The sequence below is a fragment of the Lethenteron reissneri genome, chromosome 8, assembly GCF_015708825.2.
Source record: "Lethenteron reissneri isolate LAM-NWPU_2019-01 chromosome 8, ASM1570882v1, whole genome shotgun sequence".
Classification (NCBI taxonomy): domain Eukaryota; kingdom Metazoa; phylum Chordata; class Hyperoartia; order Petromyzontiformes; family Petromyzontidae; genus Lethenteron; species Lethenteron reissneri.
Window position 1 is genome coordinate 3297396 of NC_083786.1, and position 20417 is coordinate 3317812.

At 47.8% G+C, this 20417-nt stretch overlaps 1 protein-coding gene across 1 annotated transcript in view; it reads right to left on the reverse strand.

The window, feature by feature from the left end:
- LOC133360020 (estrogen-related receptor gamma-like) overlaps positions 1 to 20417 on the reverse strand; it is a 305356-nt gene that overhangs the window by 61690 nt on the left and 223249 nt on the right. The window contains 1 exon segment of the mRNA XM_061578583.1: positions 19061 to 19222. Within this exon segment, the coding sequence (XP_061434567.1) occupies positions 19061 to 19222 (162 nt within the window).

Sequence of the window (20417 nt, forward strand, 5' to 3'; positions counted from 1 at the left end):
CCATGGTGCGGCTCCCGTGGTCGCCGCCCCACACACACAACCCCCGTGATCCGTGGATCATACAAATCACTCGAGACACAAGAGAAGTTTAGAGGCTGAGTCGACCGAGCACGGTCGGCTACGTACGGTGCGAAATAAGTTCAACATACATACGTGCGTACGTTCGTACGGATGCTGGCACATTTTTGGTGCAACGGTCCTTTGCTGACCGTGCGTGATGAATGTGGACCGAGGTGGTGGCAGATTTAAGAAACTTGCACCGTTGTCATCTTGATTTGAGGCTTTCGTGACTGCAGGAATCCATACCCTTTGGTTCTTTCGGTAAAGTCACGTGGGTATAAAATGAAACAAAATAAATTACGACGTTTCGGGCGCAACACAAGCGTCCGTCATCAGGTGGGAAAGCATGTTGCGCCCGAAACGTCGTGATTTATTGTTTTATTTTATACCTACATGACTTTACCGAAAGAACCAAAGAGTTTGCACCGTTGTTTCAACCGCCGCGTCGGATTGCAAGTCCAATGTTGCTACCCACTACACCACAGCAGCAACTATATACCGTTCGAGCATTTTCTACATTCAATCGAGTAATCTGGATAGAGCAGCAAGCCAGCCGACTCACAACTTAGGCCGGATTTTATTTTGGCAGCTAAAAGTCCCCGCTGCCACCCGGTAATTACTGTGCAAATTTACGGACGCGTGCGCTCTGCTACCACGTGACAGACTTTGCATGACTGAGTCGACATGTGGCAGTGCCCAATTCCAAATCTGGCACCATCCCCCATTGGGCGAACTGTGAAGTGAAACAGTAAGAGAGTCTTTTGGTTTACTGTTGTCATCTGTAAATGATGTCAACATTGGTTGTGCTTTTGGGGAGAGTTGAACGCTACCACACTCTGCGAGTTGAACAGCGATGCGGATCCCTGGACGCACCGCCTATAAGACAGCTTATCGGTCCACCAGGAGGGATGGTGGGTTTCTGGGATGCGAATTGAATTTGCATCGCTCGGCTCAGGGAATGCCCCTCTTGGTATTGTGATTCTTATCAGTGTTTATTTTACACATTTCAAACGATTTACCACCCTAAACTCTCGAGATGTGAATTAAGCACATCAAGGACACGCCGCCGCTTGCCATGCCTCTCCCCCCCCCCCCCCCCCCCCCCCATTATTGGCATTTTATTTTTTTAAATCCTGTTCACCTAGAGTGGCAGATCTGGCCGATATAATTAAGTGGGCTTACATCTGATTCGTAGATCTATCGTCCAAGTTACCAGGATTTACACCTCTGTGTTTGGCCCCCATCTCGGCCAAAACCGGAGCGCCACGCGCCGGGTCTAAACGGCTACAATGCATTCCGGCGTTTGACTTTGGATGTGGAGCAACAATGCACTTTCGAGGTCGAAGGCGCATTTCTTTCGAACTGCTTCCTGTGCTCAGTCTGTCGTCCATCCGCCCGCGCCTCCGCCGAGCGCGGTTGACCGTGCGCTTTCGCGTTCGAATGCCACGGCAGGAGATCGAAGCGGCATCCAGCGTGCTGACCATCGCAGCGGGGCAGCGTAAGCGTGGGTTAATATGCGTCGAGGAGCGAGCGAGCGCGCGCGGAGAGTCGAGATGACAAAGCCTGATGATGAGAGGTCCCCGGGGGGAAGCTTCAAAAAGGCGCCCTTTGCTTTCCCAATTCCGGTTTTCTCTGGCGTTATTTATTTATTTACACGCGGGCCTACAAAAAAAATCTCCCCCCCCCTCCAACCCCATCCTCCCCCTCCTCCTTTTCGGGGAGAACGGGCTGTGTCAGCAAAATCCGTTCTTCAATAATACAAGTAAGATATTAGAGCTGCTAATTAAGCTAAGTCCTAATTGGATCGGGTGCTTAAGAAGAGCTCTTTCTTATCGGTCTCTGCCAAGGCAGAGGCCGGTTTAACCCTCGTCCTGCACGGTCTCTGATCGAGGGCCGGGTAAACACTCAACTGATCCGCGTATGCACGGCGCCCGTTCACGTCAGCGCCACTCAAAACGCCGATCCGCTCATCCTCCTCCACCTACGCGTGCCTCAGAAATATTTACACCACAACGGATGGGCTCAAGTTGTCCGTATTTTGTATGTATCCCATTTAAAAGAAGAAGAAAAAACCACACAGTTACGGTTGTAGACTTTCCCGTAGGCGAGCGCGCATTTGGAGGAAGGCGCTTCGTACGAAAGGCTTCGGATGGCACTGAAATCCACACGTCACGTTCCTTGCAAGGATGACCGCCCCCCCCCCGCCCCCCCCCGTTTCATTTAACCTGTGCGGCTATACAGTCAAAGGGAGCTGGCAAAGTTACGCAACGTCCCAAGCCGAAGGCCCGCGAGTTGAAAATCGTAGTCGCATGCCAACTCAACGAGATTGAAAACATTTTATTTTAGTAAACGCTTTTTGTGTTTAGATTGTTGTTTCCCCCCCCCCCCCCCCCCCCTGGCACCTCCGATTCGCACGGTACGGTGCGAAAGAATTTCAACATACTTCATCTCTCCGGGGGCGCCGTGAAATGATGAGTACTTTGTGTCAATTGAAGAGTGGTTCAACCCACGGAGATATGCCCTCTTGTCATAGGAATGTGTGGTTGTCACCGCTGGCTTAGAGCTTCCCTGTTGGTGTCGAGCTCCGATCCATCGTACGTCTTGAAAATTGAAACTTAACAAAAAAAAAGGTTGAATGGTGTTGCACAGAGCCAACATTACTGAGAACGCCCTTCGAACCCTGGGTGTCAACTTCAGGTATATATATGTACGTGAATATTGTTAAAAAATACAAAAAAACAAGCATTAACCTTCATTTATACATGCACAGGCAGATGAGAATTGAAGGAAACAATGTCACTATTTTTCTTACAAGTTCTCGTGTGTAGATTTTGTGGTGACCATAGACCAGTGAGTTTGTAGGTCCAGACAACATTAGTCAGGTTCCTTGCACCATTTGGTGGTAGTGCATGGCCAGGAATGGATTCAATGTAAATGAGCTCCTCCACAGTCCAATGGTGCGCAATGTTTTAAACATTCATTCGACCACCACCATCACGAAGACAAAGATCCCCCATATAGCCTTTACAGACTGTAGGAGCAAAGTGCTGTTTGCGAGCACCTGTGAAGGTCGGCACGGCACACGAAGGGGTGGTTGGCCAGCACCACGCCCGGTCGCCTTTGTCTCCCGATGTTTACACACCATACAAGGTACTCATTTGAGGCCGAGTTAACCTAGGGAAGTCCCAAGACTGGTTCAAATAATCGTAACTGGTGTTGGCCGTGAGCGGGATTTGATATCGGGTCACCAGGTTCGTAGCTCAGCATGCAAACCGCTACACCACTGCTCCCGACACCATCACACACACGCACATTCACACATTCAAATGAAGGCAGCCTTGATTTAGTCCATCCCAGCTCTCGGATCTTAGCATGAATTTACGGATGGATCTGAAGCAAACCACTCAACATAGCCAGACGATTTTGCAAACAAAGACAGACAGGACCTAAAGTTGCTCTGGGTGCCTCTTCCACAGGCAATGCTCTGCTGTCTGGAAGGGGTTCCGTGATTGATGACCACTAACTCGACTTTGTGTCTTGTTACGAGTCGTGAAATTGCAATGTAGTTGGTGAGAAAACAGGATTTCTATAAAATAAATTCATGGCATCATAAACTAAAACGACTTATTTAAACTAAACTATTTATATTTTACCAGATAAGGACCACTGGGCTATGTAGCTATTTTTTCGAAGCGACCTGGCCACAAATGATGGCTCAGCAAAGTGGCTTATCACCGTGTGGACATTTATAGCGGCAAAACACTCTAAACGCACGTCGCTAATGTGGACGGAAAGTCCGGAGGTCTCGGAGAAAAATCCACGCGACGACGGGAAGAGTGGCACGCAAACTCCAAATATGCCGGCTTCAGGGTCGTAATTGAACCCACAACCCCCTAAATACCAGGCGAGGTTAGTTAACATCTCGTGACCGTGGAGCCTACAATTATACACCATGGATGCTGTTGCGATGTAATGGGTAGCACGCCAGACTTGCAATACAATTGTCATTGGTGTGATCTCCCGGCGAAGCTGTCAAAATAAGTTTTACTTCCCCCCCCCCCGGCCTCTGTCCACCTAACAGTATAAGTGAGTTCACCACAGTCCGTCTTGATCGGCAGGCTGCGTGTGGTGGAGTAAAGTGTGGGTAACCCCCCCCTCCACCTCATCCAAATGTCTGGTCAGCGTGGAAGAATAGGCCAAGCACCCTGCCGAGAGGGGCTCTTGGGTGGAGGCCCTTCGACCAGCAGGGGCGTGATCAAGCGAGTTCAATGTTGCACCTTCTTTACCTCTTATATATATAAAAAATCAAAAGTCTATGCTCCGGTGAGTGACGCGGCTGTGATCATCGTCGGTGGCCAGTGGGGGAAATTCCACACCCTCGTGGTGGGGTTCAGCCGATATCCATGGAAAACAGCCACCGGTTGAAGTCCCACAAATTCGTGTGAAGTTTATCATCCCGGAGGTTGGATGCGAGGGTGCACGATGTGATTGTTAATTAAAACGCTCGAGCCACAAATACATTAAATTAAGTAAAACGCTTTGAAACCATATAATAGCCCAATAAGATGGATTTAACAATTCATATTTTCAAATGCATTCCTGATTTCGACTTATAAAAAGCATCGAATTTTGCACGTGATTTTAAAAATATAATTATAAACTAACATATATATACTCGGTAAACTCACGTATAAGGGAAATAATAAAATACCGAAAGAACCAAGAATATGAATCCCTGCAGTCACGAAAGCCTTAAATCAAAATATATATACTCATCTAAGCTAGCAGAGTGAATGAAACAGAGCCTAATGAGACAGCTACAATAAGCATGAGATGGTGAAAAGGAGACACGAAAAGTTGAATTAAATTTAATTGTGACCATGAATCGTGAAAATTAACGCAATCACCGAGAGAGGTAAATCCATTGCACAGCGACAAGGCAACAGTAATGCACAGCACCGTAAATAATCAGCATTACGTATGATACATCTGACAATGGAGCAATAACACACGCTCACACACTCACACACACGAGTTTAAGACGAACATCAAGTGGAAAATGAGATGGATCCCCATCCAGGCAGCTGTCGCAATCAACCGTTTCTTAACTCTCGTGCGGGTGGCATTTGAAGCCGACCCGGGAGTGGAACATCTTGCTAAGCTGCTTATTAATCCATAGTAGATATGCGACTTACGAGCAGGATTAACTCGACGTTTGTCACAGTCAATCAGCGTGTGATGGCGTCAGATAGAGGCTGTGGCTCTTTTTCGTGGGGACAATATCGGCTCGTGGCTACTGTTGTGCCCGATTCGATGTGACCAGATGGGATGCTGTTCACACTGCGCGCGACAGGCATGTTGGAATAGAACTATTGTCCTCTAAAAGGTCGAGATTGAAAACTAATTTCTTCAGAACTGCTTTTCGCGTTCAGTTTCTTGTCACCCCCCCCCCCACCCCGCACCTCCGATTTGCACGGTTGGCTACATACGATGCGAAATAAGTTCAACGTACATATATACATCTGCACAAACATAATATGGCCCATCCACCCTATCCATTCATCGAGCACAACTAATTTCCCGCATCCAGCAAGAATCAATGTCCAACGCTCTCTCTCTCTCTCGTAACCAGCAGCCCTCTCCTCGCCACCAGGTTGACCTGTGTTACCTATCCTGACCTCACCACACCCTGTGGTGCAGTGTGACTCTTACCCATGGATATCCAAATAGCGGTTAGCTATGTATGGTGCAAAAGAATTTCAACGTACGTACATACATATATACCAGCAGTCCTATATTGAAAGCGTGGCACCATCACGACAATGTGAAATCCACACCGGTGGATCAGTCTCGCCAAATGATACGAGCATTGCCCTGTCCTATATACCCCTCTGAGTATGGAGAGACACCACCGCCTTTGTAACTTGCACCCCATGGGGGGGGGGGGGGGTTAAACCTCCTCAGACATTACGCAGAAACACCAATATCAACCAGGCGCTGTAAACTTCCAGGCGGCATTGTGGTGGAACACTGGGAGAGAAATCGCACTCTTCGCGGCGGATGTGTAAGCGCCATGGCCGCGGTGCTCTGCCATGCCACCGGTTTATTTTTCTCCAGCAAAGCCATTTAACAACTGGACATGAATGAATTGTGGTCGGGCTCCTATCCTCACCGCTGAGCATCGGGCGTCCATCTGTTAGCGAGTAGCGCTGGCCAAGGAAGCCACAAATGAAATTACGGTATCGCGGCCTTCCCGTGCCCTATATTTGTGGTACCTCAACAGAGCTTAGGACGGTCAAATCGCCTTTTAAGTAACCGAGGTGAAGGAGCACCTTTGTAATCGCTTGCTCACACGCCACCAATTCCGGAAGGGTCTCCCCGCCACCGGAGAGAGCTCTCGTCAGCTCCCCTAGAGGGTATTTGAGGCCTACTTTTTCCACGCTCGCTAGACTTGTTCGAAGAGGTGGGAGTACCCAAGATATATTTTTTTGAAATACAACAATGCATTTGATAAAAAAAAAACACACCATTGAATCGGAATAATTAACAAATAGCACGAATAATGGGAATTGTACTCCGCATCGTGACTCAAAATTAAGAAGAGAACGTCTGGAGTGTGGTGGCGCAGGATGGAATGGGTTTGAGGGTAGGGGAACCCTGGGGAACCAATGTGTAAGGAGATGTCAACGCTCTCACAAGCGAGTCTGCTGGAGAGCCACAAGGCAATTTTTTCAGGAGGGTCGCGAGTAACCACAAATTTAAACCCCACCACACACAACCTGTCGATTGACTAATCACGGTGTAACCCATTTACCAATGCTGTGTGGATAGCGGCGCGGGAGTGGAAAGAGAGGGCAGGTGATGATTTTGAGAAACTTGCCACCGTTGTTTCAACTGCATACGCCGTGAGATCGAACCGGTGACCTCTGCATTGCAGGACCAGTTTGATGACAGTTACGCCACAGCAGCAGCATCATGCACTTTTGAAGTGGACACAATTCCCAAACCACAGCGGACAGGGCCACAATACGACTTCTCATCGAGTATTACAAGCCATAATACGCTGCAAAAAAACGGATTCTACGACTAAATTAATGGCAAGAGGCACCACGAGGATTCTTATGGCTCAGCGTTAATGTCCAAATGCTCCGAGGACTCAGCTGACATCCACACCATTATTAGGATTCAATGTTAATTACCAGGGCTGAGAGAGTAGGTTTCAAGAGGGGTCCATAAGCTGTGAGCGGCGACTATCATGCTAGAATATACCTTACCCAGGTAGCAATGCGGTTGGAGCAGTTGCCTCACGAGCAGAAGATGGTCAAGTTACAACCGCGACTTGTTGGTCGATTCTGCTCACTTATCTCTTTGATTCTGATAAACGTGAGTAATCTCTTTGCAGACTAGTCAATGGCGATCGACATTGAACAACAGTCACCTGCCATGGGAATGTAGAATTACCAGTAGAGGCTCAGAGCCACGAAGGGGGGGGGGGGGTGAGTGCCACCTCATTACCTAATTTGAGTGGGGAAACTTTTCACTTGAATGGAAGTGGCAAATAATACATTTATATAGGTGTGTGTGTGTGTGATTGAATGCAATAGGTGGTAAAATGTATTTCAATAGGATGCATCAGACGGATTCATGGCACCAATTGCCATTGGACCGATTTGTCATGTCGGCTTTTAAATCTAAACTCAAAAAACTAAAAGTTATTTTTGTATTTTACCAGGTAAGGCCCAATGACATGGCTCGTTTCCAGAAGTGACCTGGCCACAAATGATAGCTCGACAAAGTGGCTTATCGCGTGGAAATTTAGAGCGGCAGACAAATACTCTAAACGCACGTTTCTAAATGTGGAGGGCAAAAAAAAAACCGGCGGACCAGGAGAAAAATCCACGCGACCACGGGAAGAGAGACACGCCAAAATAGAAACAGGCGTCAGGGACGGGATCGCATCCACCACCTCCTGTATGCCAGGTGAGGTAGTTAACATCTCACCTCTGTGGCGTCATTGGTGGCAGGGCTGAGATCATCAACTCACTCCAAATCGGTTTAAAAGAAAGCAGAATGCGCAATCGCACCACCACCACCACCAGATGCCATGGATCTGTGCCAGCGAGCGGTGGATTCCTCACGTCACCACCGAGCCCCCCTTGCTTCCATCTGCCAACATTTCAACCGGCAATCCCAATCAGACCAATGGGGTTTATGCACGCCGCTTACTTACCCGGCTAAACAATTGATCACGGATTGATTGCAAAGGCTGTGCTTCAAGGAAGACACAATATATGTAACTAAAACGGGTGGTGCTGTTTTATTCTGATACCAAAACAACAACAACAATATCAGAATATCCCACGGTAAATAGTTAACTCCTGATTTCGCTTTTAAAACGCTGTCCATTCGTCTCACTGTCTGAGCGATCATCGCCATTACCGCTCTTACATTTTATTTTATTCGCTGGAGTCTGCTCAGTTTGACTTTGTTTGGCATTTTTATGCTATCAGCATCGAGCCAGCGCAACCCTTCATGTAAACAAAATAGCTCGAGGAAGCGGATATCACAGAACTACCTTTAAGATCCCTTCACTTGACCTCTGGTCCACATCATAGATGGCAGCACTTCTCCGATGCGCTCTGCATACGAGCGTGTAATGTTCGACGCACGACCATCAAAAGGAATATTTTGATTCTTAGAGCGGGAATTTTGCCAAATTAAGCAAATAAACTCATTTAAGTTAAATGTTTTTGTTGTTATGTGTGTGTGTGCAAAGTCATTGGTGGCAGGGCTCTGGTCCTCGACTCACTCCAATTGAGAACCCTGTCGAATCACTTGAAACGGCTTGGATTCGAACCCAGGATCTCAGCGGTGCCGGCTCGGCACGGAGCCACCACAGACTCAGCCAGCCGAGCTCCACAATCGTGCACGGCACCGCATCACGTGACCGTAGTGCTCCCTCCCTCTCTTCACTCATTCAGCGTTTGCGGCACGGGCGTGTTAAGATGTGCAGCAGGCATCGTGCAGTGATGCCGCGAGAAATGTGTACGGCAGTACTCCTGAAAATATAAACTCGCATTGTACAGCCCTGAACACACAAGTCACGTATATGGCCATACGATGCTTACTCATCCCATTTACTGGCTTGCAACTTAAAGAGGTTTAAACTAGCTGGAGTGCTGATAAGGATATAATTAACCTTGCTGTAATTCATTGCACCGTATAATCAAATCTAATTCATTGAATAAACACGTTTATCGTTTGGGGCAGAGTGGTGCTTCGTGCCCTATGAACTTGGTGACTTGAGTTTAAATTCCCAACCACGGCCAACATCTGTGGCAATGCTATATCTGAGCCAGTCCTGGGATTACCCCCCCCCCCCTCTCCCTCTACCAATTTGCACTGACCAGCATGGTGCAGTACGGTCAAACAATCTCCACGACCGACATGGTATGGAGAGGGCAAACCTGAATCCAGCTGTCGACATTACTTTACTTTACGAACAAACAAAGGCAAAGATCCCCCTATAGCCTTAACAGAATGTTGGGGCAAGTGCGGTTAGCGTGCACCTATGAAGGTCGGCACGGCACATTAGGGGGTGGGTGGCCAGCACCACGCCCGGCCGCCTTTGTCTCCCCAGTGGCGATGTTTACACACCGAACTCGGTACTCATTTGAGGCTGAGTTGACCTAGGGGAGGCGCAGGACCGGTTCAGATAATCGTCACTGGTGTTGGCCATGAGCAGGAATCGAACTCGGGTCGCCGGGTTTGTAACGCAGCGTGCTAACCGCTACACTACCGCTCCCCACATGCATACATCAGCGCAAGCACACACACACATTCCTCAGTACGTGAAAGGGTTACTGAGGTCTATTCTAAAAACAAAGTGTGTAAGGTTGTGTTTACTCTAGGCATTGTTTTGCAATGAAGCGCAGTCCATTCAATAACTTAAATAACAAAAAACCTACAATCTATGTTTTATAGGCTAATGCATTTGTAAAGCTTGCATTTTGCGTAAATCCCACAAAGAGCATGCAATTGATTTCCCGGCACAAATTCCTCTGCTTGTAACAGCGGTCGTTAGCCTGTGCACGTTGGGCTTTTTTTTTTAATTCCCCTCCTTTTTTACCTCGTCCACTAGCTAACGTACACACCCAGAGGGAGCAATGACTGAGCTATAAATGTCTGCCCGAGAATCTACTGCGAGCTTTTATTGCTCCTGAAAGCCAAAGTTCATGATTGAACTGCCTCTTTAGAACAGATTGGGAGACAGGAGGTAAATTAGCTAAATTACACTCCATCCCAGAGACTCTGGAGTCACAGCAGATATCTGGTGGAAGCGGCCAACATCTGATTTCCTGAGCGTTGATACAAAATAATCGAGGTTGCTAAAAGGTCCGGTGGCATACCCAGGGATTATTAAACAGATGACGTACGTAAGTGGCTACAAAATTGGGTCTGGATTATATTAACTGGCTGTATGGTGGTGCTGTGATAAGAGAGCGTGACTCACAATTGGAAGTCTGTGACTTCACATTCTGGTCATTGCCCGTGGTTATTAAGATGAGTGCCACTGTTTTTTTTTTTTTAAGAATGAGCAGCTGCCATGCGAATGTGGAATTCATACCAGTGGCTCAGGGCTGCCAGCCAAGATGATGCTGCTCCAATGCTTGTTTGAGCAGAGAGACACACTTCAGAGTCATCAGAGTTAGATGTATTTATACTGGAGAAATCCGATGAGCTGTAAAACTCTTGTCCACAATGCATCAATGCATCGAGACGTCTTGAAAGAGGTGGGAGAACCCACTACTTGACGCCACCAACCTGACCTTCCATTCAACTCGCTCTGCTATATCCGTTTATAATGCTGGATGGACAGAGGCGATGTGTGTAATTAAGACACTTGCCCCCATGGTTTCAATCCGCCGTTGCCGGGAGAACGAACTGGTAACCTCTGGATCTCAAGTGGTTGATGTTATTATATTTCATTGTTCTTGGGGTTGTGCGACAAACTGCCCTTGTCAGAGCACTGCGGTGATTGTGATGATGACAACTTTGAATTCTGGGATCTTCACCCGATAGTACACCGGACTCTAAAATGTAACAGATTGATGTCGGTCTAGTTATGAACAATAATATTATAATCACATTGAACATACTCTTTTATGCCTTCGTTTTCATGTAACTCAGTTCTGATGGCTAAAACTGAACATGTATAGCATATGAAATTATAAACAAATGCACCCTGGAAGTTCCTGTCATATGATAGAATTGGCTAAGCTCACGATTAATTCAAAAAGGCAAAACGTGCCCTTGCTTATGAGGATAGCGCTGCACCCACCACCTTTGTTTGCCACTCCCAATGCAGTGGTGTGAATTCCACATTCTCATGGCAGGTGTCAGTCTCCCTGTAAGACAATGCGTGCCCATGTAGTCAACCGTACAAGGGCTGGTGGGCTGATCTAAACCCTTGAGCGACACGATAGGTGACAATAACCGTCCTACTTATAATGGTTTCAAAAGACTCCTTTGAAAAAGTGCTAATGAACCTCAACGGGTTCTTACCTGATTACGCAAAGGACAATTAATTCAATTTAACTAAACTGCCCTTAATGAACCCATTCAACGCGCCCCACTTCTGATCGTGCGTACGAGGACAGCCAAGCTCGTTATCGTGAAATCGGCACAAACAATCTCCGCTTGTGCAACAACAACGAGAACATCTTGCCGTTACTTGGAAACGGCGTTTAATGAAAATAAATGTGCAAGTAGCGCACTCTTTGTGTGTGTGATGAACGAAGGGGGAGCGGTGGTGCAGTGGTCGCGCACTGCGCTACGAACCTGGTGATGCGAGTACGATTCACGCTCTCTGTCAACATCGGTGGCGAATATCTGAAACGGTGCCTCATCTAGGTCGAACCAGCCTTAAAAAGAGTACCTGGTACAGGTGTTGTAACCGTCAGCATTGGTGCTGGCCACCTACCCCCTCGTGTGTCCCAACAGTCTCAGGCTATATGGGGGATGTTTGTTTTTGGGATGAACGTTACGCAGTAGTTGGGTGAATCGTGGGGTCATTACGTGTTCCGTGGTAGTGAGCCAGTGACTATAAATTGTTAGGTTCATGTCCTCGACTAAGGCACGTGGCAAGCAACAAGGTATGGGGACTGCCGCTGCACACTGGGGAAAGGAAAAGCGTTCACGTCTGAAAAATGAATTTTGACATCGACAACAATCAATCAACACGAAGAGGTCATCACACATCGCTGCGGCTTCCCCCCTTCTGCTAGATCATGCAGCTGTTGCAACATCCGCACCAGACAGTATCGCGCCATCTGGCTTAAGGTCTTCTGCCTGTTGGTGACTTGACTTCTGAGTCCCATTCCAATGCCTGTCTCTGTAACGTGCCCTCCTTCTCGTCCTCCTCCTCCGCCGCCCTGCATGTGTAGACCGCGCATTTCATTCTCCTCCCCCTGATTTCCTGTCGGGTTCGAAGCTGAACTGCAAAGTCACAAACTCTGGTCCCAGCCCTACCGTGAAACCTCCAGCACCACCCGCATGCACCTAGATTTGCAGGGGCGGAAGGGTGCCGTCGAAGTAAATATGTATTGACTCGCACTTGATTAAAAACAGGGGCATTAATTAAAATGACTCTGGGTATCATCATTAACCGTTTACTTAAACATATTCTTCCCGTGACGCTAACCCTTGGCCCCTTTAGAGCGACGCTCAACGAAACAAATACACGTAGACATTAAAACGAATGAAACAATTGCATCCTCTATCATAATAAGAATAATCCTGTGCCTATTTAAAAATGGTATGCAACCTGTAATAAATTGCTATATTTTTCAACAACCAAAATGCAATTTCCAAAAAAAAAAAAATGGCACTGAACGTATAAGTAAAGCGTCACGATCCGCACTGAATTTGCACCCCCTGCAAAAAAGTTCCCAATGTAGAGCAGACAGGAATTCCCCACCTCCTCCTCCACCCCGGCACGGTGCTTTGTTACGTGGGAGAGATTACAAGGACCCAGCGGATTTCCCGTAAGCAAGTGTTCTGCCGTGGCAGTAGTTATAGTCATCGGTTACCATGGGGGGGGGGAGGGGGGGGAATATACATTGACGTAAACAAAGCAAACAACAAAAAATCTCCACGTTTCTCGTTGTAGCAGCGAAAGGAACGGCGGCGGCTTTCGATAAGTCCGCGAGCAGAGTGAATCGATACGGCGGGAGAGAGCTATCGTGGAAACGGCCAAGCATGTCGGCGGCGAGTGTTGCAAAAGGGTTGGGCTGCCGGGGTAACCTACGTGGTCACCGTGCTCACCACTGAGATAACCTGCACCGAATCGCAGGTTGGATATCCACCGTCAGTGATTTAGCTCACCTCTCGTTGTAACCGTCAGACCCACCATCTGTTAAAATAATAATAATAATAAGATCTTCATAGCTCATCGGATTTCACCAGAGTAAATGCAGATTCTGATTGTGATAAATATCCCGATTCGGAGTCGTTAGTGGAGAGTCTTGGGCTACTGAGACTGGCCCGAGCGTGTGACGGAATCGCTCACACACACTCGGGATGCTGTTGTTGTCGATGCAGAAGGACAAGGACCGGCCTGGGTGGCTCAGTTTTAGATCGTTCGGCTCTGGATGTGGGGGGAGTTAATTCAGCCCATCATCCTTCTCCCTCTCTCCAAATGGTTGATAAAATATTATACCGCTTTGTGGGTAAGTCGACGGTGAATTTTCTCTGGATGTACTAGCCAACACCATAGGAATGTGGAATGTATGCCACTGGCTCTGGATCTCTCGAAGGAGTTGAGCAGCGGGCACCATTCTTGCTACAGCAGGGTGACACTTTGACTGAACGATATGTACCTACAATTTATCCGGGCTCCCTAAAAAAGAAAAGGATAATGAATCTCATTGCACCTTCAACTAAACGTGTAATAGATATGCAGATTGATATATCATTCACTTTTGAAATATGCTGCAATGTACGTCCATAAGGATTGCAGCATTTGGCCATAAATGTGAGGTGTCTGCACAGTGGTTGTAAGTTCTTGATTGCCCTTTAACCAATTAAATAAAAAAAACTCCCAAGGATTTTAGTACCCCCCCCCCCTGTTCACTCTTCTCAATCCTCAATGTTTGAAAATCAGGCCCAACACCAGAGGTAGCACAGCTGCGCAGAGAGAAGGCCCCTCCAGGTACGGCTTAATGTTGAATTTAATTGAAATTAATAGGAGGCTACATTGTGTTTCAACGTTGCTTTTCAAGTCGCACGTGTCAGGCTAATTTTCAATTTACATTTATTTTTGCATGAAACCGCTATTTCAACTGTTTTGTATTAATGCCGTTCGAATCCAAACAATATATATTTAAGTCAACAATTTATACCACTGCAAATGTCCCACACAGCTGGAAATAATGGCCCGTTCCCGCGGCTGATTCGGGAATCATTGATGTAAAATTCTTACTTTGGCTTCTAGCAACAGGAATGTAGAATTGTCACCACTCAGCAGAGAGACTCTTTGTCTCAACATCAATAACAGAACTGAGCCAGCGCTGGTGGTATCACAATCCTCCGCCTGAAGCCAGGTCAAAACCTCGCACGATAACGTGAAAGACCTCGACCCATTCAAACTATGAAAGCATCACATATTTTTCTGGAGCTCAGGCCCAGGCAGCTCCGGCTGAAAAAGAGCCCTGATAATTGTTCAAAACATATACATATTTTTCCATTTACAGAAGACCCTCCTCCAGTATTGATTCAAATGTGAGATCAAGGGCTTTAAGGGTTTATTTTACAAGACTCCTTAGTCTGCATGCTACAATGCCCATGCAGCTGGGTGGTATTTTGAGACAAATACGAACCGGTGTGTTTTTTTTCTTCGTCTCCGGGTCGGCTTTGCACCCCCACGGAATGAGCCGACGTTATCATCAAGCGACGGCATCTTCACCGGTCGCCCCAGTGACGCAACAGGGCGACGTGTTGCGCCCAGCCCGGCGGTGAGGCGGAAAACACCACACTGTGTGCGCTACCCACCGATAACTTTTGAACGAATGCACAAACGAGGCTGCTTTGCTTGCAGCGAGAGCGAACTTTGGGATGCAGGTGACTGAGCGTCGAGAGGTGCCGCAACACCAAACGAATGCTGGATTGTGATTACGGCAATGATGACGCAGACAAAGGATGACGGCCATCCAAAAAGCCGAGAGTTGACAGCACTTTACTAAATCCCCGACTCCTATTTTTTTTTTTTTGGACTTAAGGGGGCTTTAGGTACATTTTCAACGTTCTAATGCTACGTAATAAAGAGACAGAGGGGGAAAAAAATCTATCAAATCCCTACCGAGGGAAAGAATTGGCCTTCCGGTAATGACGGCAGGTTACGGAAAAAAAAAGCGGGGAATAAAAAAGCGGCCGTAAAATAAAAATAAATCTAACAGCGGCAATTACACAACTTCACGAAAATGAAGGCGATCCCACACTGTGAAATTCAGTTTATTTTCTACGTGCTTTGTCGAATGTGCGGCATTTAATACCAGGATGATGGCGCATGTGATGCGCAAGGCACCCCAAAGGGCATCAAGTCTATTATGGTTAATACCGGTCTGAAATCCGGATGTTAGCCCGAGCACGTCTCTACGACGTTTACAGCTACCTGGTTCATTTCCCTGACAGCGCAGCTCATCGGTGGCCAATGGGATCCGAAGTCAGTGCTTCCTTGAATGGGTACCTGGTGCACTATTTGTATGTATGAACTTCTTTAACACCGCACATAGCCAATCCGTGCTCATCGGAGGTGCTTCCGTGAACAATGGCACAATTCAGAAATGATTATTTTCATATTCTTAGGTGTTTTCGGTAAAGTCACGTAGGTAAAACATCAAAATTAATAAAAATAATAAAATAAAATTAAAATCACGACGTTTCGGAGGCAACACAAGTCTCCGTCATCAGGTGGGACAGTCACAGCCAGATCAGCTGCATCTTGATGCAGCTGATCTGGCTGTGACTGCATCTTGATGCAGCTGATCTGGCTGTGACTGTCCCACCTGATGACGGAGACTTGTGTTGCCTCCGAAACGTCGTGATCTTTATTTTATTTTATTATTTTTATTAATTTTGATGTTTTACCTACGTGACTTTACCGAAAACACCTAAGAATATGATTCCTTGCAGTCACGAAAGCTTCAAGTCTAGAAATGATTATTTTCATCGTAGCGTTCACACGAGTCACACCGCCGACGGTGTGTCGTACGCCCTTCTCCACCCGACACGGCTGAATAAAGGATGTCACGTGAAAAAACGCGACGATATTTATCGCACACCAGTGCAGTGGAGGGCAATCCGTAACATTTAACGATTTGGAATGGCGTTTCGCTGATAATTACAACCAGAGTCATCATCAGGCAATTGTGACTCAAACATAAATCTCGACTTACCCCAATGCACTGTTTAGGCATCATTGCTGGGAACATGAAGGCAGCAGGGTGTAGTAGTTACGGGGTCCGGCCGTTCTATCGGCCACCCCAACGTGTGCACTTTTGACTTTTGGATGTTCTTTAGCTCCGAGGTTCTAAACACTTAACAGGAGACATCTGTTTGTCGTGCGTGTGTGCGAGACGGCTGTTAAGTGTCACCTCGTGGGTGCATTCACAGTAACCGAAGCTCGCTGCCGTGTGCGCGCGTGTACATACCCGTCTGTGCACGTGCACAGAGCACCCCCAGTCCCCTTCCTCCTACGACCCTAATTCCTGACCCGGCTCCGACGTCGCCCCTCTCCACGTGCACCGAACCACGTCTCTCCCCCAGCCCTACGCCGCACTCCCAATCGGCTCAACTATCCGGTCACCTGACCTCTGCCCCCACCACCCTTCACCTACCCTCATCCGTGCCGACGTCACCACTTCACGCAACGTGCCCCACACCCCGCTGCCTCTCGTCCACGCTGCACCCATCGGACACCCTCACTCACCATCACACTCCACCCTATTCCTCCGTACCTGCCCCAGCAACATCAACTCCATTCCCAGCCCCTGTCCCTCCACCCATTCCGTCACCTCCTACACTGACCGCCGTCGGCTCGCATTCTAAAGGGCCCTGCAAAGGACGCCGCATGAATCCGAAATGGAATAGAGTGTGAAGATGCGCTGACTGTGTGCATTCGTGTGTCTTGTACGACGAAAGAGCAACGATTGGTGAATGTGTACACAGATCTAAGTTTGCGTACACATTCACAACAAGGAAGGTGGCACCGGATGCCAGATAACGAAATGCAGCATTGAAAAGGTAAACACTGGAAGATGGATGTCAACAGTGCAATTGCCGTCGAATCTGGCAGAAGGAAGGAAGCGAACTCAAGAGTGTGGCAGAACTGTTGGCTATGACAAACGCTTATCTTGACCTATGCGTAATTAAAAACCATGCTATGGCCCGTCACGTGCGGAGAAAGAGTAGTGAACTAAATTTGTCTTGCAAGCGTTCACTTTTCACAGGCAAATGCTGACATTTTTAGAAGTTCCCATGAGAAATAACAGCAGAGGTGTCGACAGAAATCAGCAAAAAGTGTGAAGATATTTTAATCAAATGTAATGCACTTTCATATGAACTGGAGCAATCACACGCGCCACGTGGAGACACGCGGGCATTGGGAGTCATTCGTAATCTTAGTGAAAATATATTTGATGCTAATTAATTTGTTTCCTGCAACGCCTGATGACATTTCAGACAACGTGGGTCTTTCCAACCGTCATTGCATTCACTCACGACAATGAAAAGACGGCTGAGTAGCGTGGTGGTCAGCAGACGATTTGAGCGGCAGATTTTGAAGTAGATCCTGGAGAGCCCCTCTAGAGGCTATTTTGGCCTACTCTTCCATTCTGGCCAGATGCCTTGAAAGAGGGTGGGAGTACCCACACTTTACACCATCGCGCATGACCTGCAAGGCAGACAAGCTGCAGCATTATCCATTTCTTCTGCTGGGTGGACAGAGGCAGGTCACGTTGGCGATATGTTAACTACCCCGCCTGGTATACAAGAGGTTATGGGTTCCATCCCGCCGGTGAGGCCTGTTGTATATTTTGAGTTTGCATGCTCCCCCCCGTGGTCACGTGGATTTTTCTCTGGCTGCTCCGGTTTTTCCCTCCACACTGAGAATCACCATGCGTTCAGAGTTGTTGGCCGTTTTTACAAATATTCACTCGATAGACCGCTTCGTTGAGCCATCGTTTGTGATGGCCAGGTCGCCTTTGAAAAACAGCCACGCAGCTCAGTGGGCCTTACCCGGTAAGATAAACAAATAGAATAAAAATCCGAAGAAACTTACACCATCGTTGCAGCTGCCTCGCCGGGAGATCAAATTGAAACGATGACCTTCGTGACGCAAATCCGGTGCGCTAACCCGTTTCACTGCCGCTGGGGCGTTCCCTGTTTAAGGCTTGAAATGACAACCCGGTTCGGTGTGCAGACCATCAGCGTCGGTGCCTCTGCACGCAAAGTTTGCTCGCCACAAATGAACCGCAACACCTTTGACGATCTCGTCAAGGAGCACAAACCATCACGACGCGAACTCCGGTCATCCTCACTTTTGGCTGGCCATCGAACAAAGACGCTCACCGCATCGCGCGCTTTCAGGTGCGCTACTGTGGCCATCTGGAATGCTCTTCCTTCCGATTATAGGAAGCCAGTGGAGCTGTACACTTTAAAATCATCTTCAATGAAAACTCATTTCTTCAGAACTTCTTTTTATGTCCTTCCCCCGGCACCTCCGATTCGCACTGTTGGCTACGCACGGTGCAAGATAAGTTCAACGTACATACGCATACACACACATTACCCGTTACGGGAAACCAATTTCGCAGTTGCCGCAGGCCCCTCTCTCTCTCCGAGGGCCCTGGCCACGAGCGCGTGCGATTCTGAACTGACGCCGGCGCTGCAGCCGCGACCGGCGTCACTTCTTTCTCCGCCGCCCTACGTCCGCCCGACTGACCTGGCACGTGCTTGGCCCAGCCGATGATGACGACGAGCTCGCGGTCGGCCAGGTCGCACAGCGTGGTGAGCGCCTTGATGTCGCTGTCGGGCACCGTGGGGTCTGGCATAGCGTAGATCTTGTCCGGCTCGGCCACGATCAGGTGCGACACGATCTTGTTCACTGCGGCGGGAGGCAGGGGGACGCGAGATTTGTTTTTTTTGCGGCCGCTGCGGCGTTTCGCTCGCGCTCGAAACGTCCGCGCTCACCGTAGCGAGGGGCCTTGGGTTTCTCGACGAGTTCCAACCACCGGCGAAATGTTGCAAGGTGGCCAACTTTGGGCAAGAGCCGTTGATCTTGCACCGCTTAATTTTCAGTATGCCAACGAGATTGCCACTGGGGTGGCACGTGCCCGTTGATGACGTTTCATGGCTGCGTTCTTTTTTTTACCAAAATAACTTTTTAAGTGTTTCACAAAACACCAATAAGGGGAGGGGATCGTGTAAGCAGCGTGGGGTGATGACAGGATAGCAGCAGGAATCTTCTCCTTATCGGGTGTCTCACACGCTCCCTCCTGTAGAGACTCTTCTTTACTCTGATTACAAGCTGTGTATGATCTGAAATGCATTGGTTGCTGTTGCATATAGATCATAGAAAGAGTATGATCACAGTGTAGCGCTAAGTTAACGTTATATAGGTCAGTTATCTTCGATCCATTAATAGTTTGTATGAGGTGTTGCTCAGACAATATCAAAGATGGGAAAATACATGACGCTACAGACTAAAACTTAAAAAAAAATATTATATCTTACCAGGTAAGGCCCACTGAGCTATACAGCTATTTTTGAGAAGCAACCAGGCCACAAATGATAGCTCAAATAAGTGGCTTATCACGTGGACATGTATAAAAGCAGCCAAAAACTCGAAACAGTCAGTAATCACACAATCAGTAATCAGAGGCTGCAGACTTTTCTGCAAGCATCCTTACCAGCTGGGTGCTCACATTATTGATCACAGGGGAACAATGGGGTAGACTCGACCCTGGCATGGGTAGCAGCTCAAGGCTCAAAATTAGAAGCCCTGATGCCCTTCCAACTTGGGCAATATCCCAGACGCTTGTGTATCTAAAAAAAACCAAAATGTGTCTCCCTGATCAATCATGCAGCGGCGGTGGCACTCATCTCCTTTGGTTCCCGAGCCGGGAATGGAAATTCTACATTGCCATGGAGGGGAGCAGTCTATTTATAGGAAGACTGATGTTGACTTTTATTGTTGTATGGTATATTGTATTGCACCCCCACCCTCCCAGTGGGATGATAGGCCGAGTCAGCGGCCAATGGGAGGTGAATTGCTTACACTAATGTGTGTGACTGAACTT